This window comes from Microdochium trichocladiopsis, assembly GCF_020744255.1.
Source record: "Microdochium trichocladiopsis strain MPI-CAGE-CH-0230 chromosome Unknown B0I36scaffold_10, whole genome shotgun sequence".
Lineage (NCBI taxonomy): Eukaryota > Fungi > Ascomycota > Sordariomycetes > Xylariales > Microdochiaceae > Microdochium > Microdochium trichocladiopsis.
The window spans coordinates 322,273-342,070 of record NW_025763553.1 but is presented as its reverse complement, the minus strand read 5'-3'; the positions used below and the strand labels follow the sequence as shown (position 1 = coordinate 342,070).

At 55.6% G+C, this 19,798-nt stretch overlaps 6 protein-coding genes across 6 annotated transcripts; 3 read left to right on the top strand and 3 right to left on the bottom strand.

The window, feature by feature from the left end:
* Positions 1 to 676: 676 nt before the first annotated feature.
* Positions 677 to 1,489, bottom strand: B0I36DRAFT_296255 (haloacid dehalogenase-like hydrolase; the record flags this gene model as incomplete). Its single annotated transcript, XM_046151889.1, has 2 exons — positions 677 to 803; positions 891 to 1,489. The coding sequence occupies 2 exons, from the start codon at positions 1,487 to 1,489 to the stop codon at positions 677 to 679; spliced, it is 726 nt and encodes a 241-aa protein (XP_046007010.1).
* Positions 1,490 to 2,436: 947 nt separating this feature from the next.
* B0I36DRAFT_251564 (uncharacterized protein) lies at positions 2,437 to 4,111 on the bottom strand (the record flags this gene model as incomplete). Its single annotated transcript, XM_046150623.1, has 4 exons — positions 2,437 to 2,809; positions 2,875 to 3,316; positions 3,388 to 3,869; positions 3,990 to 4,111. The coding sequence occupies 4 exons, from the start codon at positions 4,109 to 4,111 to the stop codon at positions 2,437 to 2,439; spliced, it is 1,419 nt and encodes a 472-aa protein (XP_046007009.1).
* A 613-nt stretch (positions 4,112 to 4,724) lies between these two features.
* B0I36DRAFT_333216 (FAD dependent oxidoreductase) lies at positions 4,725 to 6,613 on the top strand. Its single transcript, XM_046155190.1, has 4 exons — positions 4,725 to 5,005; positions 5,079 to 5,368; positions 5,463 to 6,039; positions 6,130 to 6,613. The coding sequence occupies exons 1-4, from the start codon at positions 4,753 to 4,755 to the stop codon at positions 6,408 to 6,410; spliced, it is 1,401 nt and encodes a 466-aa protein (XP_046007008.1). The 5' UTR covers positions 4,725 to 4,752; the 3' UTR covers positions 6,411 to 6,613.
* Positions 6,614 to 7,483: 870 nt separating this feature from the next.
* On the top strand, positions 7,484 to 10,343 carry B0I36DRAFT_392993 (fungal-specific transcription factor domain-containing protein; the record flags this gene model as incomplete). Its single annotated transcript, XM_046161450.1, has 5 exons — positions 7,484 to 7,688; positions 7,739 to 8,438; positions 8,501 to 8,671; positions 8,735 to 9,000; positions 9,118 to 10,343. Coding segments are annotated over 5 exons (2,088 nt in total), but the record flags the coding sequence as incomplete, so codon positions are not given.
* Positions 10,344 to 14,695: 4,352 nt separating this feature from the next.
* Positions 14,696 to 16,871, bottom strand: B0I36DRAFT_218298 (uncharacterized protein; the record flags this gene model as incomplete). Its single annotated transcript, XM_046148997.1, has 2 exons — positions 14,696 to 15,268; positions 15,321 to 16,871. Coding segments are annotated over 2 exons (2,124 nt in total), but the record flags the coding sequence as incomplete, so codon positions are not given.
* A 1,211-nt stretch (positions 16,872 to 18,082) lies between these two features.
* B0I36DRAFT_207200 (uncharacterized protein) lies at positions 18,083 to 18,523 on the top strand (the record flags this gene model as incomplete). The annotated part of the gene is made up of 1 exon (XM_046148855.1): positions 18,083 to 18,523. A coding segment is annotated over one exon (441 nt), but the record flags the coding sequence as incomplete, so codon positions are not given.
* Positions 18,524 to 19,798: the final 1,275 nt, after the last annotated feature.

Below are 19,798 nucleotides of genomic sequence, written 5' to 3'. Positions count from 1 at the left end.
TCACGGGTTTCTTATGTTAGTAACGATCAGGACCGATAAGGGTCGAACCCGGGTACCGTACGAGTGGTTATGCATATCGGTATGACCGTCACTCTGCTAGGCGTGACGGTCGTCCCCGAAGACGCGACTATCACGTAAAAAGGAGTGACCATACCGGAACGATGAAGGATAAAGGATATATAGATGCGAAGGATCCCCTAGATACATAGTTATTACCTTTGTACCTCAGCGATCAATCTAAGTATCCGTTTCACCATATACTTAAACTAGTTACTTAATTGCTGAGACTGGTATCTCTTCCAAGAGATATAATAACCATAAGAGAGAACGATAGCGGAGTATAAGTATTATTGCATAGGCTTTACCTATCTTGCAGAACAGTAACCCCAGCGCCCTGCTAGACGGTTGACCCCGGAGGTAGGATCTAGCGTCTACGGGGAGCCCGGCTATAATACGCGTACGTATTAGAAAGTTGAGTCCACCTCTGAAGGAGAGGATTCTGAATAGTTTGAATTAATTTGAGGCGTTATGGTTGATTTCTCTTATATATTGTCGCGTAGGTAGCACGGAAGTGTCCCACTCCCTTATTTGTCCCACTCCCTTATGGAGTACGTTATTTGACGATAGCAGGAACATAACAATGTGTTCTTTCCTCGCCATACATCCATCAGACAAGTCACTTTCTCGATTCAGCAATAACCTTGTCCGCCATGTCTGGCAGCGTGTCGGCCACCACGTCCATCTGGCCGAAGATCTCAGACAGGTTCTCGCCCTCGAGCGCGGTGCAGTAAGCTGCGTTGAATCTGCAATAGGAGGGTCCGAGTTAGTGACTTTGGCCGGAGTAAGCAGGGGGCTGCTATCATGCGCCTCGACAGGTCTGGCCTACTCACCCTCCGGCCTTAGCCGCTGATGCGTCCCACAGGTGCGCGGCAGCGAACCAGGGCTTCCCTTGGTCAGTGGTGAGCCGGGCGAGGATGGGGCGGTAGGCGTCGAGGGTGGGCTTGGCGAGGCCTGCGGTGTCGCACGAGAGCACATGGTCGGCAGGCATGTCGACGCCCGCGCGCTGGAAGTAGCCCGTCACGCGCGGCACGTCGCCCGCGGTGAAGCAGTAGATTGTGAAGCCGGCGTCGCGGAGCTTCCGGATACACTCGGCGGCGCCGTCGCGAAGCTCCATGCGCTTCCACTCGCCGATCAGGTAGGCAACGTCGTCCGGGCTGGCAAAGGCGCGCGGATCCTCCACGCCGGCGTACCATAGCGTACGGTAGAACAGAGCCTCGAAGACTTTGTAGAAGACGAGGTAGCGCCCAGACAGCGACAGGTAGGTATACTCGCGCTCGGCCATCTCCATCCAACAGCAGCACAGCAGCTTAGGCTGGATGCCGCGTGCCTTCAGCCTATCGCCTAGGCGCGCGTCGATTGCATCGAAGAGGTGCTCAAACGACACGAGCGTGCCCACCACATCGAATACGATAGTCTTGTTTTGGGTCATGCTGGCGGGATGGATGGAAAGACCAGAGTCACACTGTCAGAGAGACGTAATGGAGGAAATGCTGTCTCGATGCCAAACACGTCCTCGCACCCCAACCTACAGCACCACAGATATTAAGAAGCGCGGCATTTGGGATGGCTCCGATTGTTCAATGAGGGGGGCCGCCAAGACAATGGGCCGCACCGGCATGGTAAACCGGGCGGTGCTTCCCGGTGGCATGGCCATTGCCGGGCCCACAGGGCTACTGCCGGGGACCGGCCCACCATTTGTTTGACCCTAAGCCAGGCCTGCCCGCGCCAGGATAAGAATAGAGTTTGGTCGCGATCCTGTTCCATTACGTAAAGGAAGCAGTGGCTATAACGCCGCGTCGCGAGGCGTGCCCGGCTACGGAGTTCACAGTGGTCACTTGTCTTTGATTATATAACAAAACCACTGAAAAAGTCGAATTCATGTTCTTATATCCGAATATCAGTCAAATAGATATTACGTTTTATCACTGTAGTTTACTCATAACATAGTATTAGGGTAGGAACATTGATGGATTCGGAGTTTTGAGACGGTGATCACTGTAAACAAAATAGCCGGCGCCGATTTCCGTCCAACCTGATTGTGCCTGGGGCCTGGTCCACGCCCGCAATGTCCTCATACCGCCGGTTGCGTTCCTGCAAACCTTGGACGCTTCACAAAAGCCTCCGGCGAACAAGAGCGCCTATATAACAGGTGTGGCTGTAGAGCTGAGTCGACCTTGGTCGGCACGAGTGCGTATGTTACGCAACGACAGGTGGATGATTTTTCTTGGATTAAAGCGCAGTCAAGGAAGTAGTTGAATATTTTGGGGCAGCAAATGCCAAAAATCCACAATAGAGAAGCTGCGATTGGCTCATCAGACAGAAGGCAAACCACCATGACCCCGTCCGTTCCGACCCCTTTCCATATCATTCTCAGCCCTATTTATGCTCAGCTTCTTGGGGCTTAGCAGCCACGCCCTGTACAACCAAATCACCAATATCCACATCCACGTCGGCGGGCATCTCGGGAACCATTCTGATCAGGAGGACCATGCAGGGAACGGTGGCGGCCAGCAGGGCGGCGTGGACAGCGAAGGGGATGCGGATGTCGATGTAGCTCTGGGAGTTGATGGCGTACGAGACGCACTGGCCGAGCGTTTCAAAGCCGCGGAACAGCCCGCCTGTGCGGGCCGAGCTGGCAGCGTCGGTGGTGAAGGTGCCGAGGATCCAGTACATAGAGACCTGGACCCAGTAACTCGTCACGAACATGAGCAGGTAGGGCCCGTACGCCACGCCCCAGGTGGAGCCGTCACTGGGGGCAGTGGATTAGCAGCAAGGAATATCAGAGGGAGGCGGACGGAGTTACAGATGACTCACAGGCCGTAGTCCAGCGCGAGCCGGTTGGTGCCGAAGCCACTGTAGTTGTAACCGATCCAGCAGAAGCTGGCGGCCTGGCAGACGAACCAGATGGCAAAGGCCAGCCAGGCGCGGAATGGCTGCGACCAGCGGCGCGTGTCGAGCAGCTTGCCGTAGATGATGACGGTGGGGACGGTGACGGAAGGAAGCAGCAGCGACGACAGGGCGCGGGCGCGCACCGAAAAGTGCACCGATAGGTAGGTGCCCATGGTGCCGCCCAGGAAGAACGAGTAGAAGGCCGGCAGAAACATGAGCTGCATCTTGGGCCGCCGCAAGTGCCGCCACAGCGCCGCGAACTCACTCTTCCAGCTCAGCTGCTCCGGCACACGCACCATGCTGCCGTCGCGGCGGCGTACCCTGCGCGTGGGAGAAAGCAGGAAGGCCCAGATGATGCCCGTGCACTCTGGACAGGAGGAGTGCAGGTTAGCGCGTGTGTGTCACAGTACAATAAGACGCACTAGGAGTAGCACATACCGATCCCACAGAAGATGAGATACGTAGACGTGGCTACGCCGCCGGCCACCGAGACGTTGTGGTTGTTGCCAAAGTTGATACCACCGCCGATGATGCTGCCCGAGTTGCGCATGGCGGACCAGACACCCAGGTAGAAGCCGCGATCGTTGGGGTAGGGGTAGGACAGCATGGCCGTGGCCTCGGCAACGTAGAGGAAGCCGTTGGTGATGCCGCTCACCGTCTTGGCCAGGATAAGGTACCAGCTGACGCCGGAGGTGGCGTTGACATAGAACGCTGACCCGGCCAGTGGCATGCCCAGGGCGGCGATGATGCACGCCCACTTGATGCCGAGCTTGTTGATCAGCGGACCGCCTAGCAGCGACACCACGCAGCCCGCCGCATAGTTGAGCGACGTCGCCAGGTTGGCCAGGTATGGGCTGGACAGCCCGCCGCCGCCGAGGTTGGAGATGGCGTCCGATATCGCGGGGCCAACGAACGAGAGCCTGATCAAACACTCTCTCTGGTCAGCAAGTGTGGCCAGAGAGTCCCGGGGCAAACCTAGTGTGCGGCCTTCCGGGAGTGGGCAAGGAGAAAGGAGGGCCTGAAAGAGGGAGACGACTCACGCTCCAAAGAGGATCATCTGCAGCAGGATGCCCCGGAAAAACTTGACAGACCATCCGGCACGCAGGTAGGCCTCGTCGATCTGCACTTGGGCGGTCCCGTCATGATGCTCAGCGTTCTCCATGGCGGCGTAGCTTGGGATGTGGGCCAGGTCAGCCTTGTCGTTGGGACCAGACTCTATCTTGGATTCGTCCTTTGCGCTGTAAGACGCCATGGTGGTAGCACAGACCAGGGCTTGACAAAGTAGGAAGTCGGGAGAGTGGATTTGAGCAAGTCCTCCGTAACTCGACTTACGCGTCGCATGAAGCGATACTTAAGGAAATCTGCACCGGCTCAAGTTCCCTGCCCCTGTCTGATAACGACTTCCCCAGTACGGGGAGGGACGTAGCGGCTGGACAAGCGTGCACAGTCGTTTGGGGAAATCCATTGTTAGCGGCGTCTTCGTGCGCCCGCTTATCTCTGGAGGCCAGGGAGCGGGCCCACAAAGCAGGCCGGTTGGCTGGCTACTCCTTCACTCACCCTAATGACTTTACACAGTACATGACCTCGACCGGACCCGGCGCTCTGGGGGGCTTTCCACGCTACTGACCGGCCCGGGTCCGCTTATGTTAGTGCCGGAAGTCTCCACCCCCAATCATCCATCGCGGCCCCCCTTCCCCGTTGGTATACAATTAAAAGACTCCCAATCGTCCCCAAGAAGCCGTGGCCCAGACCAGGACTGACTGGAACCGCGGCCTGGACTCTACCGCCTCCGTCACCGTCACCATGGCTGGCTCTTCTCTTCCCGTTGCCAACCCCACAATTTCGTTCTGGGGAGCAGCGGCACACAGGCTGGCCGACTACCGGTCAACCTCAGAGCTGCCCCCACAAGTCGACATCGCCGTCATTGGCGCGGGCTACGCAGGCGTCTCCACCGTGCACCACATCCTCAATTCTTGCAAGAGTCAGGGCACGTCGCCACCGCGCATTGCCATCTTCGAAGCTCGGCAAGCGTGCTCCGGCGCCACCGCACGAAATGGTTCGTCCTCTCCTCTGACGCTGTCTCCCTCCCTGATGGCCATGGACTCTAATCTCCCTGGCTCGTGTGCCAGGCGGCCATCTGAAGCCGGATATCTACAGCGGCCCAGCCAACCTCGCCGTCTCCCACGGCGTCGATGCCGCCGCAGAAGTCGCCAGCTTCGAGGTGCGCAACCTGGCGGCGGTGAAGCGGACCATCGAGGACAACAAGATCGACTGCGATTTCGTCTACACGCGAGCCGTCGACGTCTTCATGACCGATGAGACCGCGGCCCAGGCAAAGTCTAAAATCGACTTGCTCCGAAACAATGCCAACCTAACCATAGCCGATCTGTACTTTGTAGAAGGTCCCGACTCCGAAAGGGTAGGTGAGCATTGACACCAAACCCCCTCCATCGTTGTTGTCCAGTGTTGTTGATGCCTCTGTTCAATTGTTGACTTTTTGCTTTTTCAAATAGCTATCAGGGGTCAAGGGGGCTAAAGCATGTGCTACTTTCTCGGCCGGACATTTATTCCCACGCAAGCTCATCCTCGACCTACTCACGAGGACACTCGACGCGGGCGTGAACCTGCAAACCCACACACCAGTCACGGGTGTCAGCAAAACGACCGACACGGACGGTTACGTGACCATCACGACACCACGGGGCCAGATGCGGGCCCGGAACGTCATCTTCGCGACCAACGGCTACACCAACGCGCTGCTGCCCGAGTTCGCGGACAAGATTATCGCGGCGCGGGGGATATGTAGCCACATTCGCCCGGCGCGGGCGGTGGCGGCACCGGCGCTGCGCACGTCGTACATGATACGCTGGTCCGACACCAACTACGAGTACCTGATCCCGCGGCTGGACGGTAGTATCGTCGTCGGCGGCGCGCGGTCCGAGTTCTTCCACGACTTGCCGAGCTGGTACAACAACGCGAACGACGATGCCCTGATCGAGTCGGCCCGGCACTACTTTGATGGGTTCATGCAGCGCGTTTTCCACGGGTGGGAGGATAGCGGGGCAAAGGTGGATAGAATATGGACCGGCAGTAAGTGGGCTCCCTCGGCCTAACCCTTACGATACTACTAGCAGTAGTCGCTCCACCACTATACTCACTGATTTGTTTGTCACGCCACAGTCATGGGGTACACGAGCGACTCGCTGCCGTTCGTTGGCAAGATTCCCGGCCGGAAGAACCAGTACATTCTGGCCGGGTTCAACGGACACGGCATGCCGCAGGTGTTCCTGGCCGCCAAGGGCATCGCGGCTATGGTGGTGGACAAGGCCGGCTTCGGGGACGTGGACATCCCTGCCATCTTTGAGATCACGCAGGCCAGGCTGGACAGCACTGGCAACAATGTGCTGGAGAATTGGAGGAAGGCGCAGAAGACGTTTGAGGCGAGGAGGGCCCGTCTGTAGACTTTTGACAGAGCACGTGCCGAGGAAGTCAACCTTGGTAATACGACTGTTGTAGTCGTCCAAGGCAGACGCTCATAAGAGCCCAAGAACAATCCCGGGCGTAACAGTCCATACAACACAGTACGATCCAAACGCGTCAGTTTATGAAATATTACTTTGTATCCGTCCCCACGGGGGTGGGGGTGTTAAGGAGACGACTAAAACGAACTGAAGATAGCTTATTACCTAGGGCGCGCTAGAGAACGCGGGGTCATCAACGTGCATAGAAACCACCCTCAAGTGCCCTTCCAGCCCGTTAGGCCTAGGAGGCTAGGTACCTAATTAGGTGGTCCCGCCTCAGGATTGTCGCTCATAGATCAAGGTCTACTAGAGGCCCATACCTTGATAAGGATGTAGAAATGTGGGTTTTGAGTTTTTTCTTGGCACAGTGCAAGCTCTGAACCCCGTGTTAACCCCACATGATGCCCACGTCCCCGCCGGCTTTCGCTTTTCTCCACATCCCAGCCGTGAATCTTGCCATGACACGTTCAGAGTGGTGATATCCACCAGGCGGAGCGCTGAGATTCTCCATGGCAGACTTCTTCGCAGAGATGGCAAGCTACGCACCAACGTCCGTACCGCACAGCGAAGCCACTTGGAACGACGGCCAGTCTGAGCCCGTCCGTGGACGACCCTCCGCAGTGGGCACCGACATTGATTGGATGGCGGAGGAATGGGCGCGGCATGCAGAACGACCAGGGCGGCTATCTTATTTTAACGAGGCAAAGTCACGAGCGTCCCGGGCGTAAACTCCCTCCCCACCTTCTACATGTCATCAGGACCCCCTGAGTGGCCGACTGATCAATCTGCAGATGCGATGGATGCCGCAAAGTCAAAGAGAAGTGTGAGGGCGGGCAGCCCTGCCGGCGGTGTGCTCGTCTCCAGCGCCCCTGCAAGTTCTCCAGCGCTCGCCTGAGCCAGGTAAAGTACGTCCTCCGCCGACCTTGTTGCGGCCGCGGTAATCGCCCCGAGTTGACACACGCAAAAGCAGGCGGAGGCGCGACGAGACGCCAGCGAACAAGGCGTCCTATGCCGAGCTCGCATGCCGCGTCCAGTACCTCGAAGGCATCCTCAAGCACGAACGGCCCGATCTCCCCCTCGACACCGACAGCCTCTGCAAGCACTACCATGCATGCCTGGCACGAAGTCCAGACTCGGCCCACGAGGTCGTCGCCCAGGCAGCCGAGAACGTCTGCGATCAAGACTGCGAGCTGGAACCCCGAGACCGCAATTCAGCCTGTCTGTTGAGCACCTATCTTGACCCCCAAGCTTTGGCTAACCGCTGCTAGACTACTCGGGCGAGTTCTCCTACTGGACCTTTTCCATGAAGGTAAAACGACATGTCCAGGCCAGACTTGGCTACAAAAATGATGTGCAAGGCCATGACACGGTGCCGAGCTGCTGGCGGCCCCTGCGGGAGAAGCAGAGCACGCGAGTCATTCGTGATGCCGTCGCCGGGCTGCCGCCGCGCTTCGTTGCCACGTTCCTCGCCAAGGTCTTCTTCGCCTATGCGCAGAAGAACTTCTTCTTCGTGCAGAGGGACTGGTTCCAGCGGAAGCTGGACGTGTTGTACCGGGGGAGCCCGGGCGACGCGTCCGAGCTGGACGCCGCCACCGTGTGCATCATTTTCGGCGTGCTGGCGGCCGGCACGCAGTACGCCCACATGGACTCGTCGCGGCGCAAGGCTACTACCCTGCAGCCACCGGGCGAGGCCGAGGACGAGGTGGGCAATCTGTTTTACGAGAGTGCCACGCGGCTGCTGCCCGAGGTGCTCCAGTCGGCGTCACTGGAGAGCGTGCAGGCCATCACGATTCTGGGCTTCTACGCACAGCCGCTCGACGCTCCGGGGCTTTCCTACGTTTACTTCAGCCTGGCGACTAGGCTTGCCATACAGAATGGAATGCACCGCCGGTACCAGGGCAAGAAGATGTCGCCGCTGACCATTGAGACGCGCAACCGCGTGTGGTGGTCTGTCTGCAGCATAGAAAAGTGAGTTGACGCTCCACGCCGTTCCCTTGGCTTTTCTTAGTGCTGAAATCCGTCTGTCGCAGAAAGATTGCAATCTTCCACGGACGGCCACCCTCGTTGCTGCCCTCCGACATCGACGCTGACCTGCCTCGCCCGGCGCCCGACATCATGCCGGACGATGGGCCTCTGGACATCGGGCGCATGGTCATCTGGATCAAGCTCATTCAGTACCTCGGTGACTTCCTGAAGCAGATGTGAGTATTTCTTTTTTTCACCTCGCGTCGAATTCCATTGTTATCTAACCATCTCTTGAGCAGCCTGTTCCTTCGCAAGAAGACCCATATGGCCGACGCGGGTCTTGCCGTGCTACAGTTGGCGGCCATGAAGGCGGAACTGAAGAACTACTGGGACACCATACCGCGCGCTGCGCTAGACGTCGCCGCCATCGAAAACGCCCAGGCAGCGCGTTCCTGTGTGCATCTGCGCCTCTTGTACTGCTTGATCAGAATGTTTGTCGGGCGGCCGTTCCTGTCGCCGGGTCTCAGCAACGCCAGCGTCGCCAAGGGAGATGATCGTGAGGCTAGTGCCACATCGTCAATCCCCAACGACTCCATCGACTGGACCCGGGCAGCAACAGCAGCGGCAGCGGCAGCGGCAGCATTGCCATCAGGCGAGCTTTCCGTCCAGTCCCAGGCCCAAGGCACCGGTAGTGAGACCAGGAACGCGTCCGAGCGCACACTGGTGGACGACGCCATTGCCGCCGCCTGCGAGGCGGCGGCCCTGTGCTGGGATCTGTATCAGGGCGAGGACGGGCTGTCCAAAGGGTCCTTCATCGAGCACAACTCGTGTCGCGCGTTCCTGCTCGTGCTGATAGCCTACTCGATCCAGAACCGGACCGACACCTTCCGAAGCCTCCTACAGCAAGGTCTGCTGATGGTGCGTGACCTGTCGTCCATGGGCGACCTGGCACGTGCCGAGACGTCGCTCATCGAGGACCTAAACGAGGCGCTCGGCCACCTCCTCCTGCAGGGCTCCAGGTACCACTCGGGGCATGCGTCGTGCAGCGCCGACCTCTCGCGTGCGCCGCCCAGCCAGGTCCCAGACTACGACTCGTTCAGGCGCTGGCAGGCAACTATGCAGAGCGCAGGCGCGTTTGCCGACCAGAACCATCACGACACGGACAGTCCGTCAGACATGATGACGACCAACGATGCAGGGGCCACGCTCTCCGAGCCACCACCGGCAGCCATGTTCTCCCTGAGCATGCCGTCGTCGTACGGTTCGCAGCAGTCGCAGGTGGGGCGTGTCGGACTGGCGGAAAACGATGCGCAGGGCTCGTCCTTTGCACCCGAGGACATTGACTGGATCATGCAGACGTCGTACGAGCAGTGCATCGAGCCCTTTTTCACGCTGTCGGACGCGGACCTGCAGATCTTAAGCAGATAAGCAGGTGGTCAGTATTTGCAGCTGGTCGGTGCTTACCAACTACCTAGGCCCCCATGTGGTGAATTATCAATGAGCCATGCGCACCGTCTTTCGAAGGCCTGTAGCTACTTCGACATATTACAGCGCCCGGGTAGCTAATTAAGGATTGCACAGACTGCCATGTGCTGTCGACAATGGGGTCGAGAGTGAGCTGGGTCTGCATTGTACTGCAAGCAACGAGTAGAGACAGGATGTGGCTCCCTGCTTGAGGCAGAGTTCTATAAGCTGGGTACCTTATATAAGGCCCGGCGGCCATTCATTGATCCATGATTCGGTTATTAGGGTTGAAATTGAATGGGTTAGGTATCCCTAGGAGACTGTGAATCGAAAAGAAGAAAAGGGGGTGCCGAATTAGAGGCTCTAATTCTCTGAGGCAATTACTACACGGGCATGAAGAATTGCTACCCGGGCATAACTCTTACACGGGCATGACCTTTTGCAGCCTGACCATCATTCCGGCCCCTACTTGACCTACTGTCTTATTCCAGGGCGGTTTTAGGTGAAATCCAAGGGATCCACGCGCCCCACATCTCCAACAGAATCCCTGCATGCCGTGAAGTCTCGCTCATTGCCTTCCTGGATATGTCATGTCCTACGAAAGGTCTGTGCACGTAGCAGGTCTGTCTCATTCCAGCCCCTTTTCCGAGGATTTACTTAACCTCATTACCCCAGATTCCCTTTCTACCCCCATATTTTCCACTAAATATGATCCACCGATGAATACACAAACCCGACAGCAGTAGGACAGCCTACAGTAGAACGATGAGTAACCAGTTACGAACCGACTCCGCGACGACGCCGAACCGCGAGAATAATCCCGATCCGGTCTTGACATAACGTTATTCGGAAAAAAAAACTTATGGATTGATGTATAGACAGCCTTCGGCTGAAAAACTTATGGACAAGAGCGAGGAGAAACAAGAGCGAGGAGAAATAAAAGCGGTCATTTGGACGGCGAAGTCTTAAGCAGGCTTTGCTCTCCTGAGAAAGGGTGCGTTGCCGCCTTACGCCTGCGGCCGTCTCATGGCCAGCAGCTCAGCCCACAACTCGTCCATGTGGAAGGTGGCGGCGAGGTGGCCGCCGTGGAGGACGCGGAGAGCCGAGTTGGCGTAGTTGTCGCGGAGCCAGCGGTACATATCGTGGCCGAGCTCGTCCTTGTCGCTGGCGACGATGAGGACGGGCGGGCGGCGGTGGTCCGCGTCCAGCTCGGCCGGCACGAAGCCCCAGTCCGAGTGCAGCACGTCGCTGCCCTCGAGGAAGCCGTCCCAGCTGCGGGCGCAGCGCACCGCGCCCTCGGCCATGCGCTCCAGCCAGCGGTCCTGGGTCAGCGGGGCGGAGCCGTCGTCGCCGTTGTCCTCTCGCTGTCGCGCGAGCCAGTCGTCAAGCTCCCGCCGCTCCTCGGCGTCCATTGGCTTGACGATGAAGTCGTGCATAAAGGCCTTGGCCGTGGCCACGTCTTTGACCTTAGACCCCATGGCGACGCTCACCAGGCGCGGCACCGCCCGGAAGGGCAACCACTGGCTGACGGGGCCAACCGAGATCCAGTTCTGCCAGGTCATGCTGCGGCTGTAGCCGGCGTGCGCGCGGAAGGGCGAGAAGGGCGCCAGGAGCAGGAGGCCGGCGATGCTGCGACCGATGGGGAAGAGCCCGTAGGGGGCGCCGTAGAGCATCTGGGCCTGGACCGTGCCATACGAGCCGCCCGCGACGTACAGCGCGTCGAGACCGCCCGGATGGAGGTGCTCGAGCAGCCGCGTCATGTCCTGGCACAGGCCGACGTTGTACGGCGCGCCCCGGATGGCCGACGACTCGGCGTTGCCCGGGAGCGTCGGGCTGATCCAGTGCACGTCCAGCTCCCGCAGCGGCGCCGGGATGCTGCGCGCCATCCCAACCGAGAGGTAGCCAGAGAAGAAGAGGACGACGGTACGGCTGGCCCGGTTGCCGTTGTCAGCGTAGACCAGCTGCCGGTTGTTAGGCAGCTGCAGCGTGTGCTCCTCCTCGCGCGTCGCAGTCCCCGTGGCTTGAGGCATCGTCTCTGCTGGTCGCTAGTGCATGCAATGAAGGGCTTGCTTGAGCACGTGTCTTCGTGGGCGATCTGCGGTGCGCCAGATCTGGCAACGTCCTGTACGTCGATTGATCTCACGAGGTGCTTAAGTAGCTCTGGCTGTCCGACCCTGTAGCAGTATGCGGCGCATCAACAGGCAGCAATATTCACGGTTAGAGGGAGTGGGCCGTGAGGGGAGGGCTGGCCACGACAATCGCGAAATACGGTGCTGACAAGGCCGCCAACCAGTTGCGCAACGTTTTGCGAGGTCCATACGAGTTTGGGCCAATAAAAGCGCGAGAAACTTTTTGAGCCCCATAAAACTGGGGTCCACTTTAAAACCGGAGGCGTCCAATCGTTCAACGATTTGCGGCCATCTGGACCAATCAGAGCTGGAAAAACTTTTTGACCTGTCTGCACCAAAGCATTAAGTCGAGGCACCCAGATTCCGACACCCCCTGGATTCCGACACCTCCCCACCACCAAAACCCACCCAAAATGAGTGCCGTTTTGAGGCAATTGCGAGTGCATTTGAGCAGTAAAACGAGGTCATATTAGAGTTCTATTTGCCACTCAAATAGGCAGTCCTCATAGGGCACGATTGCTGCCTCCTGGGCCTCTCTGAGGCGCGCCTGAAGTAGTGCTTGGCTGCGCTTGATGGCTTCGATGTTGATGAACCTATCATTGGGGTCTTGAGGCGCGACTATCACTTGCTTTTTAGGCTTTAATCGCTTGACTGTAGCCTCTAGTTTTGTCACTCTTGTCTGCAGTAGGGCGACCTCATGGGTATTGTCGGTGATGCCTTTGCTAAGCTTCCTAAATAGGAGCCTGGCGGTCGGGTTTCTTGTGAGGTTATACCCAGCTATATTGAAGGCATCGCGAACGTCACTTGTCTGCTGTGGTGTCTTTATTATAGTAGGCCTTGAAGCCCTATAAACGTCATTGAAGTCCACTGTTTGCTTCTGCGCTGGAGGAGTAGTAAGCTTAACGACGAGGGAGCTCTTGAGAGGCCGCCACCTTGAGACTGGCCACAAGCCGGTCACCCTCCATGATGTCACAATATTATGCCTTTTAAAGCCTTCGTAACGTGCTCTCGCATAGCAAATGAGGAACCCAGTTTTACCTATGGGGTTACTGTCGTTCTGGATATGAAGCTGTTGTGCATAGCGTCTATAGGCTACCTTCAGCGGCGAGAATATCGTCAGGTCGAGAGGTTGAAGGACATGCGAGGTATGCGGCGGGAGGTATAGTAGGTGGATCTTATGTAGGAAACACTCATACATGAAGTCGTCGGTGATGTGGCTACCGTGCCCGTCAACAACAAGGAGGCGCTGCTGGTTCTCGTCGTCAGGCTTCGTTGAAGGGATAAACACCCTCTTCAGCCAATGGATGGCTAGCTCGTTCGACGTCCAGCCGTTGCTTTGGGCAGTGAAGGTCCATCTCTCGATAAGTCTGAGTTCTGGCTCATTATCAGGAAACCACTGTGCTTGAACGGTTTAGCCCTTAAAGATAATGGCAGGCTCAAGAACACGACCATCAGCAGAGACGCATTCGATAATGGACGTCCAGCATCGTGATGAGTCTCCTTTGACGTACGTTGCGCGCTTTTTTGAGCACCCTAGAACGAGGCCATTTGCACCATATCCTTCCATAATACCTGTCTCATCCATATTGTATCGGTAGTACGCGGGGATCGACGAGAGGAGGGGGTTATCGACGCGGTCAAAGAATGCATTGATTGCCTTCGGATTGGCACCATTTGCCCTTGTAGAGTCAAGTCGTCTGCCGAGGATGGTCGATATCTCGGGATGCCGGCTTCGAAACGCTGTAATCCAGCGTTTGCCGAGGGGTCGATGGTCGCCACCAAGCCGAAGGATTCTGGTGACGAAGTCGGCCACCTGGGCGTGCGATGGTGCGAGCCCTAGTGAGTCCTGCACTAGAATCCAGCGCGCCAGCTGTTCCTCTTGAACTGGTGATAACCTCTGCTGGCCAGAGGCGGCGAGGGAGGAGGGCTCTGCACCTCGAAGTCGGTCGATGAGGGTGACTCTTGGGACCCCCCAGACCCTCGACGCGTGCGCCTGGCTCATCCCCGCATGCACGTCGGCCATTGCGTTCTGGATGTCGTTTTCGGTGTATTTGGGCATTGTGCTGGCTCCGGCGCGTTCAAACACCAACAAATCAATGAAATAGACGTGTTCTGCGCGTCCTGTCGCGTCAAAAAGAGGTGGTCAATGTGGGTGGTTTGGGTGGGTTTGGGTGGTGTCGGAATCCAGGGGGTGTCGGAATCTGGGTGCCTCGACTTAACGTAGAGACAGCCTTCGGCTGAGTTAATGTATAGACAGCCTTCGACTGAATAAGATTTTCGTGCTCTCCTGGTATCCTCTTAATAAAGGGGAAATATGAACAATACTTCTAGGATATGTGTAAAGCTACATCATGATGGGAAATGTAGGAATATGAATGTGTTCCTACTGGTCCTAATAGCAACTCTAGATCCTCGTACAGCTGAGGCGTTAGCTTGGTAATCCGGTGGTAACCAAGCGAAGTTCCTCCCGTCCCGTGTGATCCAGTTGCCAATAGTACTTATACCATATCTAGCCCGACTATCTTCGGGCTTAATAGTCACAGCAGAGTTTCTGCTTCGGCTATCTGCCCTTAGCTGATTTGATTCAGTGGTAGGAAACTTACCGACGTTAGTCGTAATGGTTGGGTTATTAATTAAAGTATCAATATCGAAACTTCGCAGTAGCACACCCGTGTGCGCATCCCAGATCTTGACCATCTTATCCCCTGACCCCGAGGCGAGTCGCCGCCCATTAGGCGCAAACGTGACCGAGTCGACCCGGCCGCTATGGCCTCCGAGCGTCTGTAGCAGCGCGCACGTGTCGGTATCCCAAACCTTAACCGTCTTGTCCCTTGAACCCGACGCGAGCCGCTGCCCGTCGGGCGTGAACGTAACCGATTCGACCGGGCCGCCGTGGCCCTCGAGCGTCTGAAGCAGCGCGCCCGTCTGGGCATTCCAGACCTTGATGGTCTTGTCCCCTGACCCCGAGGCGAGCCGCCGCCCATCAGGCGCGAACGCAACCGATCTAAGCCAGAGGCTGTGGCCTTCAAGTGTCTGGATGCACAAGCCCCAGTCTGATGCAACCGTAGGTGCATTCGCTATCCAGGTTAAAGCCTCACCAGAAAACTGTGTTTTCACAATGCTACTCTCCGGGGCAAATATCAAAGCCGATAGATAGAGTTGTAGAGGGAAATCCGTCACAATCGAAATGCAATTCCGGAGAAATCGATCAGCATCTAAGAGGAAAATGCTAATACCCGTCTCAGGCTAATTAATTAGTATTCACGTTGGTAGGTTATTGACGAAGACTCACCTGAAAAATGCTCTGCAAAGTAGATAATATACCTATGCATTCTTGAACCCTCCCTAAGAGACAAAAAACCTCGAGCCAGTAGAGAAAACGATACTGTAGGAAGTTATACACTTTGTCTTGACTGTGAATAGGGTCATCGGCTAGGTGAAGATGATGTGCCCAGTGTAAACAGGCATACTGAATAGCAGAGGGAATGCATGCGTCGATAGTCTGTTGGCTGGCTTCTGATCGGCTGGCGCCTGGATCCTGGAGGCCACAGATATCCTTCTTTAGGCTGTCTTCTTTAGATAGTAGCTGAATGCATTGTGTGGCAAGCCTCGTATGAACCGCTCGCGAATCAATCCAGAACTCGTCTTTCTGTTTCAATGGATTGACAAGAAACTCGCGAAAGGATAGATGGAATGTACGAATAGGCGCGTCCGCCGTATCTGGGACAGATAATACGGAATGTAAGAGTTTCAGCTGGCCTTGAATAGCGGCTAAAGGGATATTAAGTAATTCTGAAAGGGCCTTTCCTGAAGGTGGCTCGACCAGAAGCACTATAGGTCCAACAATACTTTTGAAGAGGTTGATTTGACACTGCCTTGCAGAACCGGCCTTCTTAGCGAGGATCTGATCTAGCACAGTGCGGTATGTGCTATCAAGCCGGTCAATCTCTGATCCATCGAAGTTTACCTGATAGAAAAGAATCTTTTGCAGCTGGGAAGCAGGATCAGACCATGCTCGATCTTCGATGAAACGACATATCGTAGCAGCGTAGATAAAAAGCGGGAGGGCCATGTTGACTAATGAATCGATATGTGCAACAGCCCAATCTGGTGGGAGTTTCACATCCTCGAACGCATCAACGTTATGTTCGTCCCTAATTTTAATCAACTCGTCGATAAGAAAGACACGAAGATCTTGCTCGATGGTAGTTCTCGGTATTGTGTGAAGAACAAGTTCTTGGTAATCGCCTCGAATTTGTGTAAATCCCAGGCGAACCGGTAGCTCAGGGCGGCTGGTAAGAAATACTCGTAGGCGGACATGGCGGAGAGTTTTTGCTCGTGCAACGAGGTAGATTATAACCCCGATATCTTCGTCTCGGTCGCACTCGTCAAGCGCATCAATCACAATGATAAAAGTCTGCGAATCTTGTAATTGGGTAAGTGGCTGCCAGATAAGCCGTTTAAACTGCTCGCGTAAGCCCTTCGAAGGGAGTCTGGGATCAGCATCGAGCGCACTTCGGGCCAATCGTCGGACGTGCGGCACTCTAATAGCAAAATGGGCGGCTAAAGTGGTGAAGAACTTGGTAGCATTGCCACGATCGATCTCACCCCTCTTGAAGAAGAAGCTGCCAGCAAGCATGCCCTTGTCGAAGCGCTGGGCAATTGTTCGCGACACTGTTGACTTGCCGGTTCCAGCCATGCCTTTTAACCAGAATATTGGCTCCTTGCCAAATCTCGTCCATTCATCAATCTGACGGACAAGATCTGTACGTGTCTTCGGATAGCATCGTGGATTATGCTCTTCGTCGCGGGAGTCGAACGCAGCTCCGTTTGCCATGGGTACAGACAGGGGGGAGGTGACCTCGCGAACCTCTCTACGTAGCCGCCGTAATACACTTTCTTTCTCTTCACTATATATTGAGGGCATCTGAACGCCAAGCAGCCCGAGAAGTACATAAGCTATATCCTCTGGGCGCGTTATCTCCCGCTTGCCCATCCACTTCATTCGCTCGTCAACATCGTGCTCGAACAAGCCACCTCTGAGGGCGGCAATAGGAATGCTCGTAATCTCGTGAATATGCTGCTCGAAAGTTCTCTTATCTCCTAGCTTTCTACCGTCTTTTGAAAAGAACTACACAGATGATAGCGCTAGCAGTTCTTATATATGTCACCCTTCCGCGGTTCTAAGGTATTGATAGTGGGGTCATTTGAGGCCCGAATCTAATGTATCCTAAACTACCGATAACGGTTCAGTTACGGAAAGTAATCCGCTAACAGTCGTGTATAGTTTGAGGTAACCTTATCCGTTTGCAATAAGTTATTACAGGGATTAGTCCCTCAACCAATCCCTCCGCAGCTCGACGCGCTGGTTGTATACCCCTATTATTACACCACTCAGGCTCTAACGTGGTATGGTGAGATTGGGTAGCTTAACCTGGAATACGACTACGTAGTTACTGGAGAGGAGGAGGCGAGGCTTACCAAGAGCTCATCAGGCAGGCGATGCTATGCAGCCTTGGTGCGTGTTATACAGTATAATCGAGAAATCAAAGCCACAGTAGCGACCTACCCAAGAATCGCTTGTCTGGGCCGCCAGCAGCACACACGAATTAGGGGCTGCGGACGGCAGCCCACCTACATCATCTCTAGCCTCAGGCTCCACAGGATTGGTTAATTTGCTGCAGGTGTACCTAACTCTGTCGTCTTGTGACAAGCTGGATCAATGTAGCGAGCCGCTTGGCGCTTGTCAAGGCGGGGAAGGGCTGTGGCAGTGCTGACCGGCCACGCTTGGCTTGCATGAGACCGGTGAGCAGTAAGGTAGCATACCCCTCATATGCTCCCGAGGCTTTCTTACTTCGTCTTTGAGTACTCGAGGCCTAACTGCGATTTTCCCATCCAACTCTTTCCCCATTCTATATGCCCTTTTCTGGTGTGATCTCGAGCTACTGATTATGTTCTACTCTTGACTCGTCGCTCTGAGCTATGGTTTCGCCCGACAGAAATGTCCTGCACGAGGATACAGATGAGTCTGAAGAGGAAGTGCTTCAATCAATCTCCCCAAATAACATTACGGTCGCCATTTTTTGTGCCCTTGTGGAGGAGTCTGTAGCCGTCAGATATACGCTGGACGAAGAGTTTACATGCAAACCCTCCGGTAAGCAAAGCTACGTCTACAAATATGGCCGCATCGGCGATCACAGGGTTATCATTGCCGAACCAGTTGAGATGGGAGCCGTCAATGCAGCACACTGCGCTGCACATGTCAGTCAGCAATTCCCCAACGTCCGCCTTGCCTTAATGGTTGGCATCGGCGCGGGCATTCCCAGCAACCAACTCGACATCCGCCTTGGAGATATTGCTATAAGCGTTCCTCGAGACGACCAACCCGGTGTTCTCCAGTATGACTTCGGCAAGTACGAGGATAGTGGCTTCGCGCGGAAAGGGGTACTAAACAAACCACCGCGCGTCTTATTGAGCGCTATCCACTCGCTAGAGGGTGATGAGCTCCGTGATAGGGCTCCCATCAAGAAGATATTACGTCAGATCATTAAGCAAAAGGACATGTTCCGACGACCCAACAGCGAAGATATCCTCTTTGGCGACACGTTCCATCATGTATAGAAGGGACAAGACTGCAGCGCTTGTCTAGTTGCAAACGATAAGATAATTGTTGTCACGATCCGATCTCCGGGGTCAACCGTCTGATCGGCGCGGTGGGGTTTATGTTCTGGATAAGGTAGGTAGCGACCTCATGCAATACTGACTCCGTGCTTCTCGTGTTCTCGAGGGGGTTGTCGTTCGTGTCTCTTGCGAGATATCACACTCGGATCAATTGAGTGACTAGGTCAAGTGAAGGGTGAGGGTGATACTTAGATTGATCGCTGAAGTACAAAGGTAATGACTGTCTACAAGGAAATCCTTCTGGCTCTATATATCCTTTGTCCTTCATCGTGAACTGTGTTGCCGTGCCTTGGAACTGTCAGTTCTACCGGCGCACTGCGCAGTTCCTACTGGGACTGCGCAGTCCCACAGTTCTTGGCACAGTTCCATGGTCTTGGCGTGGTCCTGTCCTGGATGACTCATCATGGTGGCTTAGGTAATGTTTCTTGGACCCGCGTGCATGACCTGCCCTTGTCCCTGGCCCGATCTTGCGACCTGTTGGTCGGGTCGTCACAATTGTCCACCGCGACCCGCGCCCATTGCCTACCTAGTACACCTACCAAAGTAGTGGTCCACTACTCGTCCTACTAGTCCCCATCCCCTTCTTCTTCTTCCTCTAGGCCCGTCGTAAGCCTCGAAATCGCGATAGGCTCGGTATAGCTAAAGTCCTCGTTTTCCTAGTCCTTAAAAGGCTAGTTCTCTACCTTAATAATCCACGTTCCTAGCGCGAGGCCCTTAATCTAAATGTGACGACCCGACCAACAGGGGACGACTGTTTGGGCAAGAAGAGCACAAACAAACCAGGCCGCAGGATCAGGCCAAGGACAAGGGCGGATCATGTGGCAGTGCCGTCACAGGTTTCTTATGTAATCACGGGCCAGGGGCACGATAAGGATAAGAAGCGCGGGTACGGTACCACCGGTCATGCATCTCATGCATGACCGTCATGAGCGCCAAGACTGACGGTCATGACCAAACCACCATGACCGTCAGCCAGACATGTCATGACCACGATGAAGGACAAAGGATATAATGCGGAGGATCTCCTAGATAGACAGTCATTACCTTTGTACTTCAGCGATCAATCTAAGTATCAGTTTCACCACACAC

Excerpts from the sequence above, each read along its gene's own strand:
- B0I36DRAFT_333216 (XM_046155190.1), top strand. The coding sequence starts at position 4,753 with ATGGCTGGCTCTTCTCTTCCCGTTGCCAACCCCACAATTTCGTTCTGG. Across the intron at positions 5,369-5,462 it reads AAGGTCCCGACTCCGAAAGG|CTATCAGGGGTCAAGGGGGC; the intron begins GTAGGTGAGCAT and ends TTTTTCAAATAG. Across the intron at positions 6,040-6,129 it reads GGATAGAATATGGACCGGCA|TCATGGGGTACACGAGCGAC; the intron begins GTAAGTGGGCTC and ends GTCACGCCACAG.